We start from the raw sequence: 22,922 nt of genomic DNA, 5'->3' as shown, positions 1-22,922 counted from the left end.
CATGGGTGGCTGGTAACAACTGATGTTGATAACCTCTCGTATCTTCCGCGGGGTGTCGGATCACTCGGATTCAAAGATCTTGGTAGAACTCCAGTTAATACTGTGGCCGGTGTGTATTACGTGTTCAGAAATGCCAGTCATTGACTTCTTGTGTTCATTAATCCTGAACTTTAACTGTCAGCCTGTCTCACCTATGTAAAAAAAGAATAACGTTTGTGTCAATTAATCTGATATACAGCCCCTCAACGATGTCCTTGAGGGATTCCGTCCTTTGGTGCGACTAGGTGTTGTTTCAACTTCACTGGGGTCTGAAAGCCTTGCCTACTGTGCTTTTTGTAGATCCTGCACACCTTTTCTGAAATTCCTTTACACACGGGGAGAATAACTAGCTGTCTCTTGCTGACTATATCTGTTGGCTCACAGTTGGTCGCTTCAACCCTGTCCTGATGAGGTTCCAGTTTCAAAGCCCAAGATGGGTACATGTATAACCACACACAGTGAGAGCGTCATCCAGTGACATAATCTCAGGGTTCCTGTCTTCCTCACAAGTCAATCGTATTGCACCTGTGTTTTACAGTTCTTACAACCCCCAGTTATATATATATCAGGCCCGTAGCCAGCAAATTCAAAAAGGGGGTTCTTTTTCTGAAAAAGTGGACCTTTTACAATGAAACTGAAGTGTACCTAGATCAAATTTTACCCAAAATGGACCTTTTCCTGACAAAACGGGCGGTTCTTTCGAACCTCCCGAAACCCCCCTGGCAACGGGCCTATATATATATATATATATATATATATATATATATATATATATATATATATATATATGCCTATTGTTCGTTGATCTAAGCGACATCTTGTCCCCACTACTCTTTAGTGCAGTAGGCTTATTTATATATTTTTTAAGTTATGCACAAAGTGAAATACAACCACCACCAACAACATCGCATTGGTATCCATAGGGGTAACAACACTGCTATTAATTGAAAAAAAATCAACAAATGTCACCATTTTCATACCGGTACACCATAAGAATAAGAATGTGCACTTAAAAAGATACCTGTACATATGAGTGTCCATTAGCGTGTTTGTATCTCTACAGAGTGACATTGCACCTATCTACTAAAAAAGACAGGTAAGGCACGAGTTAACGTAATATGAGAAACCCACAACAAAGTTCAAGAAGGGGAGAAGCCGATGGCAATAATAAATTGGAAAAAAATACAAAACTTTACGAAATAATGTGTTCTGTTTAAAAGATACCAGCATCCTAAAAGCAACCACCCAACCGCAGCGAAACCTTTCAACGACCTGAAATTGAATCTTGTTGCTGAAAATTATCGTTATTTTGCGTAGATTTGAGGATGGAAGACAAGGGTAGTGACTTTGCTAACGAAGTTGCAGTTCCTTTAGAAAAGAAATCAGAGAAACCAAAGAATGATGTTGCACGTGGAAACTGGAATAACAAGGCGGAGTTTTTGCTCTCTTGTATTGGGTTGGCAGTAGGATTCGGAAATGTGTGGAGGTTTCCATATCTTTGTTATAGAAACGGAGGAGGTATGGCATTGTATATCTCTCTCAAAACGTTCAAAAAGGAAGAAAAATTAGTCGGTGCACGTTAAAAGCTCTTGAAATCGTAAGCTCCTCTTTGCAGCGGAAGAGGGAGCAATGACCTGAAATGGGGTTATTCCACAAAAAAATGACATTTGAGTCTCATCAGTGACGTACACATTAAGTGTAATATTTGCTTAACTCTTCTGTATCTCTCTTTGATTACCGTTGATTTCCTTCCATACGGGAGGGTTCTATAGTACACTGTATAAGGCAAAGAAAATTATGGAATTGTGGGGCAAGTCAGAATAATGGAAATATTGCACAAATTATGTTCGTCACTGCTGTGACTTTTTTTGTGGCTGGCATGGCCCCATATTGTGTTTTATACTATGTGGCGACCATTTTTCTTGTTTTTCTTTTAGTCTGTTGACATAGGTAAAATGATATCTTCCACTAAGCATTCGACAAAAAGACTGTCATATGTTTCTTTTGAAGAATTGAAATTTTCTTGTCTGTGGAATTTCTTTAGTAAGACCCAACCTAAAGTGGGCAGTTTCACAAAAATACATGTGTTTATATTTGTTATGCCTTATGCCCAATACTCCCACATTGTTATGGAATCTGACACTTGCATGTAGCTATCTGTTAGCAAACATATATAACAATACCTGTATCATGTCGATCGGCTGAGGTTGTCGTTGTGCCGTCTGCTGAGGAAAGGTCAAATTCAGAAGCATTCAACTGACCCTTTTTTTTTTAAGAAAACGGTTCCATTATTACATTCTTAAAAGCAACCTACCAAAATTTAAGACAAAATCGAATAATATGACTAATTAGAGCCTCGGTTATGCATGGACACTGCTGAACGGAATTTGCATTTTGTCAATTTTTTAAACCGTACCAAGTTTTGGAAGAACGAAAGAATAATGCATTCGTAACCACTATAACGATTGTCTTTTACATCTGTCTTCATACATTACGTTTGATAAATCTTGATTATTATAAAGAAACTTGAAGGCTTGCGATCGGGCATTGATAACTTTTCATCCAAAACGTTGTACTATGCTTGACCCCACCTGATGACCTATTTATTTAGAAATATACAATCGGTTCGTCTGCTTGGCATACGTTAGAGTGTCACGCTTTGATCGCATGAAAACTGAAAAATACTCCGGTATTGAAAGGTTTCTCCAAGTTCTTATTTCCCTTCTGCATGTTTAATGTATTTGATTGTTTTCATGGCAAGATGTACCGCAGTTCGATTCTTAAAAGATCGATTCAAAGGAGCGTGTCTGCCAGAAAAAAATAATTTCAAAAACATTCGTCAAGAAAGATCATCAGTTGATCACATGACAATTTATGTTTGCAATATGGATTCTAAATAAAAGCTGCTGAAAGAGTAAATTATACCTTATGTTTAAGTTGAGGCATGTTATGTAAAGTTAATGCATGTTATGGAAAGTGAATAGCATTAAATGTGAATTATTTTTTCGTTGCAGGTGTCTTTCTGATTCCATACGTGTTCTTTATGACCATATGTGTTATCCCTTTATTACTAATGGAATTTTCCTATGCCCAGTTTTCTGGACTGAGTCCAATTACCGTTTGGAGACTAAGTCCTCTTTTCAAAGGTAAGAGGGTTTTTTGTTTTTACCTGCGGAACAGCCAAATAGGTCTTTTCTTATTAACACTTTGTAAACTGAGCCCATTTCTGTCGCAGGTCTTATAATGTATTATGCCACAACATTCTTCCCCTCTTTCTTTTTATTTCAAGTGGTACTGAAAGTAAAACTCTTATATGAATAATGTCGAGAACGAGATACTCCCCCCAAATAAATAAATAAATAAATAAATAAATAAATAAATAAATAATAAATATAAAATTAGTTAATTTAGAAAATATAAATAAAACTCAGTGAGTGTTACTTTTGTTTTTTTTTATTTTAGGCATAGGTTATGGAATGGTAATTATCTCGGGAATCGTCGGTTGTTACTACAATGTCATCGTAGCTTGGGCCATTTTCTATTTTATTTCTTCCTTTCGCGCCGAAGTTCCATGGGCAAGCTGTCAGAATAGTTGGAATGACGAGTTTTGTGTGGCCAGCAACGGGGAAAAAACGGGAAATTTTTCCAACACGACAAAAGGTTTTGAAATGGCCTTCAATTACTCCAGTTCCGGCGAGGCCCTTCTAAATGATACAGTCAACGTAACTCTTTGGCAAGTGAATACTACCGTTCGATACGAGACGTCAAGTGAACAGTTTTGGCAGTAAGAAAATATGGCACTTTTTTAGTTGTATTCATTTAAGATGATGTGCGTATACCGGGTATGTTTTTCCCAAGTTTGCGGGGCCTTGTCTCTTGCTTCAATAATAAATATAGATAAACTGATAAACGAGGTATATAATCATTTGACAACCTTTTCTCCTTTAATCAATACGTCTTGTTAGAAATGTGAAATCTACTGAGCAAACTACTTGTGTCTCTCACTTAATTTTGCACAGAGGACTGACATTGAGACACTTATTGCTTTTCATGTAGGAACAATGTTTTACAAATTACAAGTGGAATTGAAGAAATTGGAGTGCTTCGCTGGGAGCTGTTTCTGTGCTCGATTGGAGCATGGTTACTTACGTTTATCTGCATGGTAAAGGGGATTAAAACATCGGGGAAGGTAAGTGTTATTGGTTTGTAAATAAAACTGATTACCATGAGATGAAGATGGATGAACCCTCCAGCAGATTGAATTATCACAAATTGTCGAAAATGCCACCAGTTCACATTTGTCGTCATAGTCCCTACAGTAGGCCTACATGTATGTATTATTCTCGATTACGCAAGTGCTGCGTCCTGTATTTTCTTCCCAGCCTAAGGGACTTGAACAATGCCTACTATTAATTAACGCCAAGTATGTTATGTTACAAATATGCATCAGGCAATGAATGAAAGAGTATTCCAAATCGGCCGTTACATATAGTCACACTTGACTTTGTGTAAATCGATTTTTACATTGTTGTTGTAGTTTTAGTGCTGTAGTTACATGTATAAAATATATGCTTAAGTCCTAATCATAATCTGTGTTCTTGTGCCGAAATAAATATTAATGTATTTCTTTTGCTTAGGCCGTATACGTGACAGCTACGGTGCCATACGTGATTTTGGCCGTTCTTTTGGTGCGAGGGTTGACTTTGCCCGGGTCTCTAGGCGGTGTCATCTTCTATCTCATACCAGAGTGGGAAAAATTATTAAATTTCAAGGTGAGGGGGAGGGGGAAGGGGGATCACACAGGCCTTGTGTCCGAACCCTTCCTTCTGGACCCATTCACTATCGTCTTTCGATTGTATGTGTGCCGGATGAAGTGTGTTCAATTTATTATCACCCTGTGTTGACCGTGCACCCCCTTATAGTTAAAAGCTTGGATCTTGAAGTCATATTTTAATTTGAATGCGCGAGAGAAATATATCCCTTTGTTCTAATTAAGAATAGACTCCTTCGATGTCCAGGGTTCAATTCATCTCTTCCATTCTATGAGAAGGATGTAATGTTTCAAAACGCATGCCCTATATCAAAATCTAAATTCAATCTCGCACTTAAATTGCAATCTTACGTATTTATGACCTCTCTGCGTAATATCCAGTATGATGTTTTTAACAACTAAGAGAATAATTTTTTTCCAAACGTGTTGTATCTACATGTACTGGCAATTTATCTATGGTTAACCAGTCACCGAACTCTTTTTATTTCGATCCAAAGATTTGCCGCGTAATTGGTGCCACAATCCACAAACATTTGGACCTCTAATGAAAAATGCTTTTAATGTTTTACCTCAGATATATATTTTCTGAATGTGTTCAAACGTTTAGGTGTGGGGAGAAGCCGCGGCACAGATTTTCTACTCAACTGGTGTTGGCTGGGGAGGACTCTTGACTTACGCTAGTTACAACCCATTTCATCATAACTGTTTGCGGTAGGTTCTGATTTTTTTTCTTTTAAAATGCCATGTTGTAATCTTAGTCGACAGTAGTTCTTATATATATATATATATATATATATATATATATATATATATATATATATATATATATATATATATAAGAACCCTGTCCATATATATATATGTCTTCTCGAGTGAGAGTGGATCTGCAATACGCAAAATGGCACACCTTCGCTTGCAGTTCTCCGATTTACCTGAACAGATGGCATTTATTCGTCTTTTTTCTCTGTAAGTCACGGTTAAAGTGTTAATATCAGATAACAGCAGTAGAAAATCATATACAATGTCATGTATTTTTTCAGGGATTCCATTCTGATCTCTGTGGTGGACACTATAACATGTCTTTTTGCAGGCTTAGTAGTGTTTACGGTGATAGGATTTATGGCATATGAAACAGGAGAGGATATCAGCAAGGTGGTTAGACAAGGTTCGTACCTGTATGTTATAGACTGACTTCTAGCTCGAAACAACCTTTTTCCAGTAAATTTTTATCAGTGTTTTTAGCAGACAAGACTACTGAGAGCTAACTTAAGCCAAAGATACGGAAGTTGATAATCATGCTTGTGAAACTGGCCAAATCATAAGTCAGTATGACTATCAGACCCGGAAACAGACTACGTGACTAAGAAAACTTAGTTAAACTAAGGTTTGGTTCGCAGTGTGTATTACATTAAAACATTTAAGTGTCATCCACATTCCCGTGTCTGAAAAGCGTTATATCATAATCTTATTTGATTTCTACAGTATGTTTGTCTGGAAAATTTACCACCGTTTGTTTATCTATTAAGATTTATTTGTCTTTTGTAGGTCCTGGTTTAGCATTTGTAGTATACCCAGAAGCTGCAGCAAAGTTGCCACTCTCGCCCCTGTGGTCTGTGCTGTTCTTTGGCATGCTGATAATGATTGGTCTTGGCAGTCAGGTACGTCGAGACTAAAGTGGATGTTTTGAAGTAAATTCTCTAGCGGTTTTTTAAACGGCGGTAGTCCCAACCACAGGCGGCGTTTACGGATTTCAAAGTAAGATATGATTACTCCTGCCCCCCCCCCCTCCCCCCCCCCGGTGCCATAAGCGTCTCATCCACAATCATCTCCAAAGGCGTCATAAACGCGAAAGACAGGCTTTTTATAAAGCAATAAATAGATAGGCCCTCCCTCGTGGATGATACCGAGTATGTAAAGAAATATTTATGCGGCAAATTCAATCAAGTGTGACATAAAATCTGGTCAATTTTCATTTTCTTAATTTTTATTCACCAGTTTGGTCAAGTTGAAACATTGGTTAGCAGCCTTACTGACGAATTCCCACGTATTTTGAGACCTAAAAAAACTATACTGACAGGCATGGTGTGCTTAATACAGTTTCTCGTGTCCCTCATGCTTATTACTCAGGTAAGTCTGCTAATGCTTAAAGGGATAACAACTGTTCATTTCGGCCAAAAATGGATTTTCCTTAAGTAAAGGACAATTTTCCCATAATTACCAATGGTTATTGAATACATTCATACATTCAAAGTTAGTCCCTGTTTTTTTCTAAAAAGTTTTTTTTTTTTTTTGTAATATTCTCTTAAGAGACTATTACAGAGTGTAGCAATCTATGGAGGTCACATGATGTGATGGCAAACACAAATTCCAGAATGATTGCGTTAACTGCCGTTTTGGCAATAAAATACAATTTTTTATATTTCTGTGAGTTGTTTACAATGCATATGTTGTAAAATATGGATATCTTACGAACAGTTGTTTTCCCTTTAACTTATTGATTATTAATACCGCATATAGACCAACTACTGTTTACATCGGAGTCCGGTTTTATGTATAATCTGAAAAAGTTTAAAATAAAAAAAATATTAAAGGCACTCCAGCAACCCCAGACCGTGCTGGTTATACATATCATATGCATCAAAACGTATGACTGTGCAGAGTGGAATTTGTTACTATTTTAGTATTCATCTTCTGGCTGTTCCAAATGGTATCCATTCAGATTTTGTGGAAAAGTATCAATAACTTATCTTTGTGCGATGCTCTCAAAACTCTGTGGACTCTTGGGTTTTTGCCATAAGTAAATGGAAAGGTTTTTGTTGGACGTTTCTAAATTTGACCTACATGGCAAATTATTTTACGAGCTCCCCCGTTATTCCAGGGCGGCGTTTATATCCTGCAGGTGATGGACTGGTACTGTGCTACGCTGTCCCTCCTGGTGATCAGTATGTCTGAATGTGTGGTCATTGCCTGGGTGTATGGTAAATAACCATAAATTATGGCATTCTCTACTTTGCTGTGAAAACTGAGAGTTTTATTTATAATCTCTTGAACGCTTTCATTTATTTAAATGCGTCGTGTATTTGCCAAAGATGGCCACTAGTAAGAGTAATAAATATTATAAGATTGTATTTTTGTAACTGTTGTATTTTCTCTGTTATATTATTTACGTTATGCGAATATTGTTTTTTTTTTTTCTGGTGCATATTTCAGGTTTAAATCGTTTCTGCAAAGATATCACTCTGATGGTTGGAAGACCGCCGCCATTGTTCTTTAAAGTGTGCTGGCTTGTTGTGACACCGCTTTCCATTTTAGTAAGTTTTGCTTTAATTGAAGTCAAATAGTATATTACATGTACAGTAACTCTATAAATGACCCAAAAATCGCATTTCAAAAATCACGTAGTGTTATACTTCTCAATATAGGTGTATGCTATGGAAAGGCGACAGGTATTTAAGAATCGTCATCGTACATTGACAAGTTTTTGAAGGCTGAAACAAATTTTGAAGTACGTTTACCACTCAGAGAAGTTACGCCATTATAGCTTCATAAGTGTGACCCATACCTGTTGTTTGATATGAGCAGTTCTAAGACATAGTCAATACTCTTTTTGGGTAACTTCTCTGCTTTAACTGGGTTGCAATAAGATAAATTCTGCAACCGCGACAACTTATTTATACAGACATTTCACTTTTTCAGTTTGTGTTGATATTCAGCCTGATAATGCATAGTCCGGTGTCATACGGAGACTATGTATATCCAGAATGGACGTACGGCATTGGGTGGGTCATTGCGTTATGCTCCATTCTGCCTATACCTTTGCTGATGGTAATTCAAGTAGCCAGAACTAAGGGATCACTTTTGCAGGTACTTAACATTAAAGGTCGTTTGCAAGAAAACCGATAAGCAATATGTGTTCAGCGTTTCATCGTACCACTCGCTGGGTGTGATATATTCAAAATCTGATATTGATAAAAACACCGGGGTTCTTAATAATCGCATTGATAATTTTTTTTGTATTATTTACAGCGAATTCGAGGTTTAATAAGGCCAAGTCCTGAATGGGGACCTTCCTCAGAGGAAAAAAGAGAGATGTACCGAGTAGCATACCAGACCCACAGCGAGACCAAATTTTGAAGAATTACAGAAGTCGATTTAAAGCGGGATGTTGATCACGATAGCATTTATTTACAAGGTACAACATACAGATTTATTGAAACACTTTTGTACATTATTGAGAATATAGTGGTGCACGTTCAGTTCATATAACAGCATCTAAAAAAGTATGCTTTACATATGTAAACCAGGTTCAGAATATTACAATTATTAAGTATTAATCTGGTAAGAGTTGTTTTGTCTTTGCTTAAAAATACAGACGATGGCACCTGTTAAATTGTACATTTTTGTAATCACATTTGTGACAACTGTGAGAAAGTGAAGGTGCACCCATGTCTGCTATATATCAAACGCCAGTGTCGCACATTGGTGGAGAATTCGAAGTTCATTGTTTTATGGACACATTACGCAATCAGGTTTTGCTAAGATGTCGGACGTAAAAAGCAATCTAGTGTTATGTACAAACAAAATCATACACATAAAGTGAACACATAGTTTGATAACATGTGATTAGTAATACGATTTTTGACCTCTATATCTTTATCCATTGTGAATATGTTTACTTTTTTTCTTCGTACATAGTCTAATAGAGTATTAGATTGGAAATGTTATATCCATTTCTATCTTACTCCAGTGTATATACATGTTTTTGTTGCTTTGATGCTCATATATAAATTCATTCAAACAAACGTCATTTAACATTGCCCACTCATCGCAATTTATGTAGATGTACACATGTAGAACGCCGCTCAAAAGTTTATTCCAAAAATAATCAAGAATCCATATCGGCATTTATGCAAAACTGAGCCTCTCAACATTTTCAGGATAGGTTAAATAACCCAACCTTAAAATCATTCGACTTTATGTTTTGTATTTTAGCCTTATTTCACATCTGTACACTTAGATATTAAACACACCTTGCATAGCTACTTGAATAAATGAATCCTTTCGAACCTTGATAAGGATCGTTTCCCGTTACACCACTGTTTTATATTTCTATAAATATTTTCAGTTTGTATAGAATGCACTGTAAGTTCAAACGGGCTATGCGTTACAGCACAGACTTCCAAACTCCAGGGACACAATTAGACATAATCGCTAGAGATGATTACTTTCCGAAACCTGCAGAGGAACGTAATTTGGTTTTATCCTCAATCTCACCATACGAAACAAGTTTAGCTCTCCTCAGCATATCGACTTTAGGGCTTTAAGTGCTTAACTGCGTCGCATTTACTACACCCGTCTACCTCAGACCATTCTGCCCGAATTCGACAAAAATGGGCACAAATCCCCAATTCAACTTCATGATAATGTGAGACAGCTTGATTGGATTTTATCTTTAAGATTGTCACACATCCGACGGTATTGGCGATTCCGGCTTATGGTAGGCTGCCGCAGCTGTGCTGTCCCATCTGGTCACAGTGGAACTATATGTCGTCTGCTCAACACAGGTCCGTTTTAGGGTGTTTTTTGACTGACGGTCGCACCAACACATACATAGAGTTTGCTTGAAACTCTTCCTGAAGTTTTTCGACATGAAACCGTAAACGATTGGGTTGACGCAACTGTTGAAGTAACTCATAATATAGAACGCCTGGCGCATTGGCTTGAGGTAGCCATAATTTAGACGCCTTAGAACACCCACTGCGGTCAAGAGGTTGTTGAAAAGAACAGGTCCCCAACAGATGATGTACAATACTATGACAGCAACTAAGATTTTGATGACCTGAAACAAAAAAGTGAAAACAACCGTTAGAGCTAGGTGCATAGTATGGATGGATCAGGACAACCTGTTCTGATGTAAAGAACGGAAGTTGTTTGCACCTTGTCAGGTAACTTGAGAACATTGAAGTTACATCTTAACAAGTTTCTCGGCAGGTATGACCCACAGGAGGAATAGTTTTGCTACCGATCTACCTGAGATCTGCTTCCTGTTGTTTAAGAAATTGAAACATCAAACTCAAAAACATTTTAATACTTAGATCTTGGAAATGCTTTCCGTGTAAAGATTAATTTCAATCATGGGCTCTTGATGTTGAAGAGAGCCTCTTTAATTTACGTGTATTGAAGTACGTTCATTTATCTTACGAGAGGTACTTGATTTAAAGATCAACGGGACATTGTTTAAGAATACGTATAAGTAGGTGTAAGTTATAAGTATTTCCACCTAGTTTGTGGCGAAGAACACCGATAAATTGAGCAAATAAGAACTCAAAGCCATGGTAAACCACATAAACATGCTACCAAAAAGGGGAAATAAATATGCATCGTGCTCTTGAGTTACACACAAGTCTCCTAAGCGGGAAACATACCTGCTTTCGCGTAGAAACATCTTCAGCGTTTGGCTGTCTGTGTCCCACTGCGGAATTTTTTTGCCTCTTGTTCTTTTTCATGTCTGTCATTGGAATCGATTCCTTCTTACAGGGCAGTGAGATTCCGTTTGCTCTAAGCGAAAAAATATATATATTCTATTTTGAAACCCTTTTTTAAGTACAATACAACATGGCTGGTCTTTGAGACTGAGGATGTTAGTAATGTTCAAAACGAAAACGTCCATAACAAAATTTTATTTGACCAGTATGCATATTCAAAGAACTAGGGCACGACCTCTAAATCTCATTCCTGATAAATACGCTGCCAAGACACATCCGTCAACAATTTATTTCCCCACAGTCTATTTTATGTGTGCAAAACAGGGTGCTATATTGCCATCAGTGTCCTGCAAACGCTCACATAATTGCAGGATAGCTCTGAATCATTGCTTAGATTGTCTCGAGCTTGAAATATCAGTCAATATTAGGTTGTCAAAGAAGCGTCGGATCTCGTATACCTTAGGCGCTTTCTTAATTCATAAGTTGAGAAACAAATACCGTTACACTGAAACGGTATCGTCGGTTTTATTAAAAATAAGGCGTACTATAGAGGGTATTTTTATAAGAAAAATGCTGCACGTACTGTTGTTGTATTACTATCACCACAGTCTGAATAAAGTTCTCGTCGAAGTATTCTTTTTCTCGCAACGGCGGTGAACCTTAGCACAACCATTGTTATTCCACATTGAAATTTAACGCGATGTGGCTAAAATAAAAATAAAAAAGCATACTTACTCCCCAGACCTCATGGAAGCCCTCCGACCAGTGACCACCCACACTTCTGATATGATGTTACAATAGGCAAACACCATAACTCCCACCGGGATGCAGAAGATGACCAACAGCATGTAGACTTCATAGAGGATATCCCAGTGCTGCGCAGACCAATCCTTAAGGCACCAATAACCAACAACTGGGGGTTTTCCAACTTGTAGGTGAGTCTTAAAGCAAAACGAAAGAAAAAAGAGGAATAAAGTAACGGTTATACACGAGTACAAGACCAACAAAGATCTTTATATTTTCGCCTGTCAAGATACTTAAAATTCTATACAAATTTTGATGATATTTGTCAAGAAAGGCGTTTTTAGGAGAGAAAGATTCAATTACAATTTCAACTGAATCCGGGTCTTATCACTGACTTTTTCCTTAGCAGAGGTCTGAGCTCTTGGCGCGTTCTTTACCTCTTTAGATCATTGTACATTCCGACCCACCTGTCCTATGAGAATGGGGGTTGCCATCACGAACGATGCCACCCATACGGCAATGCACACCAGCTTGGCGTGACGTTTGGTGCAAACATGCCGGGCCTCTATTGGATGTAGAATTGCGTAGTATCTGTTGAATAAATGGGGAAAAATAGAAAAATAGGTTTAGCATCAACGCTTGTCTCTGTAGGGAATAGGGAACTAAATTTGTTGATACAAAGAATCAAGATTTTTTTTTAAAGTCGCATATGGCATTTGCCAAGAGTAAATGATATGTTTTTTATGGTACACTCGGAGATAATCTACATCGCTCGCCTGACTAGTCTATTTCATAAATATTTGTACGCTCACATCTATAATATTTTTATCACGATTAATACAAAACATAAGTAATCGATTGTGAGTGTGCGTGATCGACGATGAATTTAAGCGAATGCGTGCGTCTTCCCTGTAAAAAATACCTCTCTAGGCTCATGGCGGTCAGCGTCAAAACGGAGCAGATCATGGAGACATTCTGCATGTAATGGACCAGTTTGCAGACGGCCTCACCAAATTCCCAGGTGAACGAAAAATTTACTGCAAGCTGCAAAAATAACGTAAAAAGAACAAATAATGCAAGGTGAATGAAGCGTTTGTAATATTTTCTCTTTTAATTTGCAAAGTCACCGATAAAACAGAAGATACTAAGTGCACTATTTCAAAACATTAAAGTCAATAAACTAACACCCAAAAAAGTCCCTTCAAAAGGAAAACAACGGATCACTGTCACAAAAAGTTTTTGTTATTGTTTTAGGTTCAGAAAGCACAGAAATGTTTAAGATTAATTTTTGCCTGAAAACTTTTATCCACACAATAACATAACAAACATGTGGTCGAGTGCAGATCGGAAAAATAATCCTCTAAATTGCGTGTTCTGTCAGTCTGATTAGTGCTGGAAAGACCGCTCTAAGAGTGTGGTTAACTATAATCACGGTTCCTCTTTAACATTAAAAAGATAAACGAGACAACTAGAGGTGGTTTTGATTAATTGCACCGAGTGATTTTCTCACAAATACAGCCATTTCAATAAGTGACCACTCTTGTGCATTGGAGTCAAGAAATGAAGATCCGTGGAGATTGCATCTTTTGATCTTATTCGTATTTTACAAGACAGATAAAGCAGTCATACTTAACACCAATTCGAAAAGTATTGTTTTCCACCCTATTAATTGGACATGTTTTGTATCGTTCCATCTACTCGAATACACGTTGCGGCCAATTAGTTTTATTGTCTCCCATTGGCCATGCCTACCGAGAGTATAAATTTGATATTGATATGACACAGAACCGACTGCACAGAACACACATAAAATACGATCTACATAAATTGTGACATAAATTATACAATTTGTCCTCCAGAGACAAAAGTGGATTGGGCTCAAACACCGCCACGGGATGGAAAAACGATCGCCCTTATGGGTATCAAGATAAGACGTTAACTTATTGCGCTTTCCGTATTACAAATGTAGGGATGCCAAGATCATTGGAGTTAAACGAAGAAGCAATCAATACAAGGAGCGACTTTGTGTCAAAAGAATCACCAAGAAGGAAACGCATCGAAACGATTTCTTAATCAAAGGAAGAGGCGGTTCCTAAATGACACTTCCTTATTTCCACACTGTAATCGAAAAAGTTGCCGTTGTCCATACAAAGGACCTGTGCTGAGACTATGTATAATGACAGCGAAGAATTGGCTTTTGGCTTGCGGATATTACTTATTTCGAAACAAAAGGTCATGAACACGAACTTTCCTTGCCTAAGAATAATATGTATGCAAAATTCTCTGACAAGATGCTTAGGTTTGATTATTATAGACACAGCAAGGTAATACTTTATGAAAAAACAACAAAATGTTATTTCTGGCTATTGTTTTAAAAACTACTGGCAGACGCGTACGCCTAACAACGAACCGGTCCAAGTAATGAAATTATAGTGGCCCGAATGATTACCAAGACCATGGGGTAATTGGTGCAATTGATGGCAAGATTTTTGTTCTTATTTCTGATGCTTGACAGGTATATTGGAAACCAATGGGTTGGTCGAAAAGATGAAACATAAACTATCGTTGGAATGATATAGTATACGTGGGTATTAATTGCATTATTAGGAGCGCTGCTTTCATTGATAATCGCCATGGTTAATGTTGATTTTGGCAACTTGCCTGACAGAGAGAGAGCAGTTGCTATTAATAAAAGTACACTTCAGTGTCAGAATCATAAAAATGAATTGATCTAATTTTTTTACATTCTGATTGAAATATTTAAGTTCATCCGTGTGTCGTTTATGCACTTCACTTCACTTAGTGGCATTCTGACAAAAGCACGAACCTATTCTCTTGCGTACAGAACACATGCTAAAATGAATGTGCTCGTTCGCAATCACACACCTCCGAACGCGTTCGATCGATTTAAATAGGTGACCTATCATCCGTTTTGGTGTTTGTACCTCGTGCGTCTTCAGCATGCAACTGGTTTCACGGTTGAAAAGGAAATGGGTTTCATTTCCATTTACATGGTTTCACAAGCTCTTCGGAAAGGTTTGTTTATTCGACAATAGTTATCACATTTTTAATGTCCATAAAGTGCGCCCAGTTTCCAATTTAAGTGAATCTTATATGCATAATATTTTCTATAACTCAACATTTGTACCACAATCAGATAAGAAATTCCTAAGGTTAACTTACCCTTTTTTTACCCAAAGAAATACTTAATCGGGCATTTGATGACCGATACCCCCTTGACACTTCTGACATTCTTTTAGCAATTTTGATGTACCTTTTACGTTCTTGCAGCAATTTAGACTCATTATCCCTTCTAGCGCGAAGTACCGAGTACCAAACCAGCTGCGTGAAGAGCTGATCATCTCCAAAATTAGGAATATGCTCACATTTTACACTCAGTAAGAAAAACACCCCGTAGCATTATACTTACGATAACTGAAACATAGCAAATAACTGTTGACCCCCTACGTTAGTTTGATCGTCCTCGAAACTGGCTAGTTCTTGTAATCGTTATTCTGTACATGATTAAGCATTTGAGGACATTTATTTAATGAACGTCAAACCTATACGAATCTTAGTGCACTTCTGCACTACCAGACTGGGAGTGAAAATCAATTAAAGTGATCATAGGCAACTTGCGACATAACTTCAAAGTAAAAAAGAAAAAGATGTGACAATTAATGCATCAAGTAGAATACTTCAGCCAGTTCTTGGTTTGCTCGATTTGGGAGGTGTTTACCTCAATGAAATGTGTGCGTAGTCATTTTTTATACAATTTAAGGGTTAGCAATTTTTGGAATGCGAACTTTTTAAATTTTAAAGTTTTGGTGGCTATAGAGATTAACGTTTCAAATGACAGACCGTTAGTACTGTGCTGAAGCGGGAGGGCGTGTCCCTTATATCAGGATTAAACCTTAACAGAGCTTTGACATTGTTTTGATATTCCCATTGAAGTACTTGACGATTCAAATGCATTTAGTCTTCACTAGTCACAGGAAATCAGGTGAGTTCATCCTGAAAACATTGGAAATCGCAACAGCAGAACCGTTCGGTAGCAGTCCCCAATAATCATGTCATTAAGCGGAGCCGTGCAGAGAAAGTTATTTCGCTTCGGAAAATCAAAGGGTGGCTGTCTAATTTTTTAAAGAAACTCCCTCATAAGTGCTTTCTAAAAGTGTGCTTATCGTGGGCAACGAGAAAATGGAAAAAATGGAAATCAAGGCTATTTATATGAAGATATGCTGGTAACGACGTTCTTATACACGTTATAAGCAAAATAGTAAATAATCTCGACAACAAGGCCAAGTGCTGATGAATTCATGCTCTTTATAAACAAAGTTCAATATAAAGATTCCCTGGAAGGCATTTTGATGGCTAAATGTTCGCGCAAATTAACCATTCCCTTGATCTTTTAATTTGTTTGGAAGATGTGCATTGACGTGTATGTGTGTTTGTGTGCGTGTTTACGAGAGAAAGATAGAGAGAAAGTTAGAGATGGGTATATGTATATATGTGTGTATTTGAGAGAAAGTGATTTAAATGGTAAATGTTTTTATAACTTCCTTTTCATCAACTTTCACCATACCAAAAGACAACGAAGCAATGTTATTTCAGACAGACCTTGAGTAATTAAATAAATAAATAGAAAAATAAACAACTAGTAGCATAGTGTTCTTTAAAATCGTGATTCCATATTAAAAGTACGCATTACTTATAAGACTAGAATAAAAAAATAGGATTTTTTTTAACACTCCAGTAATCCACTGTGTGATTTTTCTCTTTTTGTATCGAAAAAGTTCATATAATCTAAAAGAAGGATAGATTTATGATCGTAAAGGCCAACCAGGTCTAATCCGTAAGGGTTAACAGGTATTCCGTACACTTACCTTTATAGGAACGCACAGTATCACCAGCAGTAAATCTGCACCCGCCAAACTCAGTAGAAACAAGTTGGTGATATTCCGCATACGTTTGTACCAGGCAATGGAAAAGATCACCAGAACATTACCAATAACTCCCAATATGAACGTTAACCCGTAAATAACAACTACAGGAATCAGTTCAGTAGGAAAGGAAAATGCGTAGTCAGAAAGTGACGTACCATTGTCTGTCCCATTCCTCGTGACATTTTCGATTTCCACTGAAAGATTATTGTTTTTAAAGTAATCAAAAACCATCTCCTCAGCCATTGCCATCATCTAGAATCTCTTTCCGAAATAACTTTAAAATGGTATATAAAAAGGCTCTTAACACCTCCTTGCTTTTTGTAAAAAATGTTTTTTCACATTGTTGCTGAGTGTTTCTTCCGTTGAAAGAGTTGCGAAACGTGACGTGAGAGATAGACGCCGACACCTGTCTCTGGCCGGCGACCCTTGATGAACTGCTCCTTCGCTCTTTCAGTGGTGATTTTGTCACTCGATTGCCGTGACGCAATGCCGCCACCAGATTCTCTCACGCGTGCTCTAACCAAAACGTAAGTGGGGAAACTCAGCGTTTGCCCTGGTCGTCTTGAATATTAATTGGCTTGCAATTGGGCGGTGCTTGTTTGGTTCAAAGAACTATACTGCTGCGCAGGAGTCGACTAACCTGCAAGTAAACGCAGAAATCAGCCGAGTTGTTCTCATGTGTATGATTTCAAACATGTGGGATGAGCAAGCTGAGGAACAGGAGGAACCCTAGCAGTCCAGATTCTATCGCGTGTTAGAAACGCGGCCGATCTGCGGAACGACCATGTCTGATAGACAAGATAAGAGGTGCAAATCTTCCTGTCCAACCCCTCTTGTGCGCTTTGATCGATGATTGTTTGACGTAGGGAGCACGCGTCGGCTTCATTAGCATACCTCCAATGATAATTTCAGATGAACTTGATCCGCCTAAGTCAGCAGCGTGATCAGGCAATGGGGTTGGATGTCATTCTTCATTTTCTAGGGATTAGGAACCCACATTCCGCGGAATGGAAACGAAATGCCAACGAGCAGCCATCTGATCAATCCAAAGTAAAGCTACTTCAACTGCATCATTAGATTTGCTATGGGAAAACATAGAGAACAACTTGCAGATTGGGGGATATGACATTTTATCTAATTCAGTAGAGGTCCCAGGAGAACAAAACGACTCTCCGTGAATATCGTATTTTTTGCCATGTTCAGGCTTCACCTTTTCTTAAACTAGTGCACGTAAAAGTGTCACATTTAAAGTTACTGTTAAAGAAAGTTCAAACTCTGTTGTTATGGAACTAAGATGAGCAGAGTCTTAAGGCTGCCCTAGTCCCCACCCAGATAACGCATTTTTTTAAACAGGACACGAAACGGAGTAAACATAAATGTTGCCTGCAAGATATCATTTTCCGCCACCAATAAAACATTGGTTGCTGTATTTATTCTTGGTTTAATCCTTATCTAGCCTCAATCTCTACTTCCCCGTGTAGCAGATGCCGTCCTCAATAATGATCTAATTCACTTAGATTACGTACAAATGCAAGGATTCTTTTCGCCAAATTTGACTGACATATCTTTGCAATACATTAATTAACCAGTTTTATGCGTGGCTAAAACTGCACAGAGACAATAGTTTTTGGTACTTTACGTTTGATCTTGAGTTATCTTCAAATGGCAACTAGTTATCAATCTACCAAAGATTACACTGATTTTGACCGAATTTTATTCAAAATTGTTGTCAGAGAGTTTTATTGTAGACACCTTGTTCTTTAAATGGGGTTTGGAATCAGAATAGATTTACCGATTTACCGCGATGAGAGATGAACGTTTACGAAACATCGTTAATTAGTAGTTTATCGAATGACGGACAAATCCTGAATGAATCAATACCAAATAGTACATTCTTGATATGAAGATTAAGTTCTGCGTGATATACCGCCTGATAGACGCCGCTCCTCATTTTCACTTTTTACAAGCTACACGTATAAAGTATATGTACATACGATAATTCAGGGAGTAGCATGATTCTATTAAAATTACAAGAAATATTTCTTAATCGAGTACCGACTGTAATAACCGCTATTTTAAGTATTAAGTAAACTGGCGATTACTCTAGTAATGTCTATCACAAATGTTCGAACTGGGATGATAGTTTCTCTTTCTACTTGTGAGAAATTATTAACCTTGCAAGACAGGTGAGAACATCTCTCACTCCCGCGCCCATCATTTTCAGAAGCTCGGTATATCAGACTTTATTCGAACGTTAAATGTCTCTTCTTGGCAATAATTTTTGAAAACCTTGTATGTCTGGTATTATAGGAACATTTAATAAGAAGAACACGGGGGCGTTATGTCTCTTCTGGACTGAATGATTATGACGTTGAACGCTGTAAAGACTTTAGGTCAAAATTTGAGATCATTTCATGAAAAAAGCAATTAGGAAAAACAGAAACAATAATTGTTAAAAAATATTCGACCGAGATTCGGCTGAAATTGTAATAACTTCTTTTCTTTCTGAGTATCTGTGTATGCTTCAAAAGTTTCTGATGTCATACAAACAGACATACACAAAGAAAGACGAATCAGTGTCGATATTAACATTACCTCCTTCGTTCCTAAGACTGACCTTGGTAAGGATACCTGAATATTTGAAACGAGAAATGTGGTTAATTTCTGACAAGTTTAACACCTAATAAAATCTACTTCGACACAGGCCATTTGTGAAAGCAGTGCTAAGCGATTTTTGTCAGGTGGTTCAGATTTTTCTGTTGCATGACATAAGAATATCATTTGAACAACATATCCAAATGGATGCAATATTCTACTCTATTTATTTTCAATTGAATCACTATATCGAAAGTCTTATTGAAAATAATTGCAACTAAAATCTGAAAGAACACGACTGAATTCGAAGCCATAGTTCTTTATTTTTGTATGGTTTTAATGGAGATACTATGGGATCTTCATTACATATCTCACATACTCATCCGTCGTACAAAAAATGAAAAGTAACAAAATCTCTGAACACACGTTCAAATTCACAAACGTTGTTACAAAAGAAACCTTTTTATACACAGTGCGGAATCCGTCTTAGTTACAGTAAGACGCCAAGTTAACTGTTTGACAAGGTCAAGATGTTAGGGATGTTGCCCATGGGCGGATTTAGAGGGAGTATCAGGGGGGGTCCTGACCCTCCTTCGATTTCTGATAAAAAATTGCACCAAATAACGTCTAGTTGAACCTATCGCCAAGATTGTCAATCCCTAAAAACCAGACCCCTCCCCCCTCAAAAAATCCTGGATCCGCCCCTGTTGCCGGTGATCAAACGGAACTTAAATGAAAGTGGCAATATGCCAAACTCTTTAGGCTGAGCTGTCATGACTGATATCTATGTTAACTGATCGATCCATTGCAATCACAAATCAAAAATTAGGCCTGTAGTTTCACGCTTTTACGTGACTGTGCCCCTAAGGAATTTATTATTATTATTTTGTTATTTATATGAATCTATTCCGATTGGCAGTGGCAAAGAAATGAAAGTTGGGCTACAAAATTATAGTGTACACAATCTTCACATCGTTGAAAACAAACATATACACCGACATGTCTTATCCGATTCCGACACTGATTACGTTTTTGGTGATTATTATGGACGTATCAAGACATAGCGGCGATTGCTTGTGTATCTACAACTGTGTTAAGTACTAAATGTTTACACATCTGATAAAAGATACATTTATATTGGCCATGTGGTGTTTCCTCCCGCTACGAAATGGCCATCTGGCACAGGAAAGAATAAACCACATACATACACTATATACAGTGTTTTATTATTGGGTTATACTGAAAAGTTGCAAAAGGTGAAGACAACTTGTCTTATAAACCACTTATTTTGACAATCTCGTCACAGAATCTCGGTTTGTGAAATACTCATTGGTATGATACCTCGCTTATTAGGCCACTATCTTCTCAGACATACTCAGGCATATTGGCGAATAAATGTAGAATTCTTCTTTGGGTCCCCTCGAGGACGTGGTGAATTGAATTCAATTCACATCCTTGGTCCGCTATTCTTCGTTGTTTTCTTTCTTGTTATTGCTTTTTAGCGTTTTTGGATTACAGAATTTAGTTGAAACGGTCAATCAAAACAAATTAAATGGGAATGAAATACAGTAAACTGACAGAAAAAAAGTGGAATAAAAGGGAAAAAATGATAGACAAAAAACTAAGCCGCGTATTTTTTCAGTCAGAAATGGGCCCTCACGCAGAGAGAAAACCACAACAAAGTTTCGAAAATCCTTATTAAAACCACTGTCCTTAAAAAGACACAATTTCCTGGTGACTTGCTCGTTACTGGAAACATGAAAACAGACCATCTACAATGAAACAAAGTTGGGTAGTTATAGCATATGTAACACAACAAAAGCCTCCTTAATCAATTTTTCGTTACAGCTGCACGTTGCCGGCTTGTGGCTTCAACAGAATTCAAAGATTTTAGCAGTGATATTCAAGCAAGGATAGAAATAAGGACTCCTATCTTCAATCAGTTCGCACGAAAAGGCATCCCTGAACGGAAACAGAATCAATATGCATCACAGTCAAACGTCCATGGCAACCACCACTGCATGCAATATTGCAAAAATAAAAAGTACTAATAAAAATGTAGTTAGTTAACTAAAAAAGGACGAGAAAGCGGAAAAAATAGTTGTTTAATAATGATAATGCTGAAGGCGTCTCTGTGGGCAGGAATACATTTTGTAAAATACCACAGGATGCTTCACTTCAAACGAAAAGTGCAATCAGGCTTTCCTACTTGTCTACCAGTATCCCCATATATTTTAGTGGTAGTGACGGATGAAGAAGCCAGAAATCCACTGACATCAATGTGGACAGAATTAAAGAATTCAAGTTCCTCTGTCAAACGTTTGAGGCGACCTGCTTGGGCGACGCATTTAGATGATTTTAAAAAGTTTTGTCAAAGGTTAATAAGTGTTATATTTTTTAAAAAATGAGTTTCAAGTCATTTTAAAACCTTTTTATATCATCTGCCACTGGTCTGCCTGTTGTTTTGCAAAAGTCAGCAAAACTGCTGAACAGAGAAGGGCTACTTCTGAGACTCGGTACAGTAAGGACCGACCTTGGGAAGCTCAAGTCCACAGTGGAAAAAACGCGATAAAAGGTACCCTCTATTAGGACCACAGATTGATTTTTCACTAGATATTGACAGGTGTATGTGTCTCTATGATGGCACTTTTCTGCGTTAGAAAAGGGGCCCACAATACAAATCTGTGACGCTGGTAGAGGGCAATTAAAAGGGGGTATTTTGAAGCAATTGTCTTCCTAAAATGAAAGTAGGAACATATCAGAATTAATACGTCTACCGATAGCGTTTAGGAGTAGCATTTCGCCTACTGTCGGTTTGCTCTTGATAAATGCACGTCAACAAGTCCCGGCCGATTTTATAAAGTAGTGATGCCTTCAGAGGACATTTAGTTAAACTGTAACTGGGGGTAATCTGTACAACATATCAAACGCGTCACAGAAAACAATATTTGGGAGAGTCAAGAAGTCTGGATTTGATTGACTTGTTTTGGAGAACAAACATTTGTGGTTTAAACGAGAAAAACACTTCTTTTCTGACCTTCCCAAGACCGCTCCTACCCAAGACAGCTCAACAAATTTACCGAATTTGCCATTACATAGACAAACTTTAAAAAACAATTCAAAGTCCAAGAATTAGTGAACATATTCAGTGACTTTCGATTTTTTTCGAGTCACTCGTATTCTCACATCATTTCAATTACCAGAGCTTTTACGATCATAGAGGCACTTGTCCTTATGAAAATTACATGGCAGCGCTCCAAAATAACACCGTTTCTTCTAAACATGTCAATGTCACTATATTTTACTCAGGGCCATCAAGTTGAAACACTGCATTTCTTCAGT

At 37.5% G+C, this 22,922-nt stretch overlaps 2 protein-coding genes across 3 annotated transcripts; one reads left to right on the top strand and one right to left on the bottom strand.

The window, feature by feature from the left end:
* The first annotated feature begins 1,300 nt into the window (after window positions 1–1,300).
* Window positions 1,301–10,211, top strand: LOC106175821 (sodium- and chloride-dependent glycine transporter 1). 2 transcript variants are annotated; one of them, XM_013557974.2, is made up of 13 exons: window positions 1,303–1,557; window positions 3,054–3,185; window positions 3,502–3,823; window positions 4,096–4,228; window positions 4,677–4,811; window positions 5,418–5,521; window positions 5,851–5,975; window positions 6,356–6,468; window positions 6,806–6,937; window positions 7,689–7,788; window positions 8,021–8,121; window positions 8,507–8,674; window positions 8,837–10,211. In XM_013557974.2, exons 1-13 carry the CDS (start codon window positions 1,365–1,367, stop codon window positions 8,942–8,944), a joined length of 1,866 nt encoding a protein of 621 aa, XP_013413428.2. In that variant the 5' UTR covers window positions 1,303–1,364; the 3' UTR covers window positions 8,945–10,211. The 2 variants fall into 2 exon arrangements, with proteins under 2 accessions (XP_086856509.1, XP_013413428.2); XM_087000383.1 differs by lacking the exon at window positions 6,806–6,937 and having other exon boundaries at window positions 1,301–1,557.
* On the bottom strand, window positions 8,976–18,392 carry LOC106175822 (QRFP-like peptide receptor). The gene is made up of 6 exons (XM_013557975.2): window positions 16,926–18,392; window positions 12,962–13,083; window positions 12,507–12,630; window positions 12,031–12,236; window positions 11,236–11,368; window positions 8,976–10,649 (listed from the first exon to the last, which is right to left on the bottom strand). Exons 1-6 carry the CDS (start codon window positions 17,235–17,237, stop codon window positions 10,272–10,274), a joined length of 1,275 nt encoding a protein of 424 aa, XP_013413429.2. The 5' UTR covers window positions 17,238–18,392; the 3' UTR covers window positions 8,976–10,271.
* Between the last annotated feature and the right edge of the window lie 4,530 nt (window positions 18,393–22,922).

This window comes from Lingula anatina, chromosome 1 (genome assembly GCF_051362555.1).
Source record: "Lingula anatina isolate TDL-2025a chromosome 1, LinAna3.0, whole genome shotgun sequence".
Lineage (NCBI taxonomy): Eukaryota > Metazoa > Brachiopoda > Lingulata > Lingulida > Lingulidae > Lingula > Lingula anatina.
This window is presented reverse-complemented; position numbering and strand designations above follow the sequence as displayed.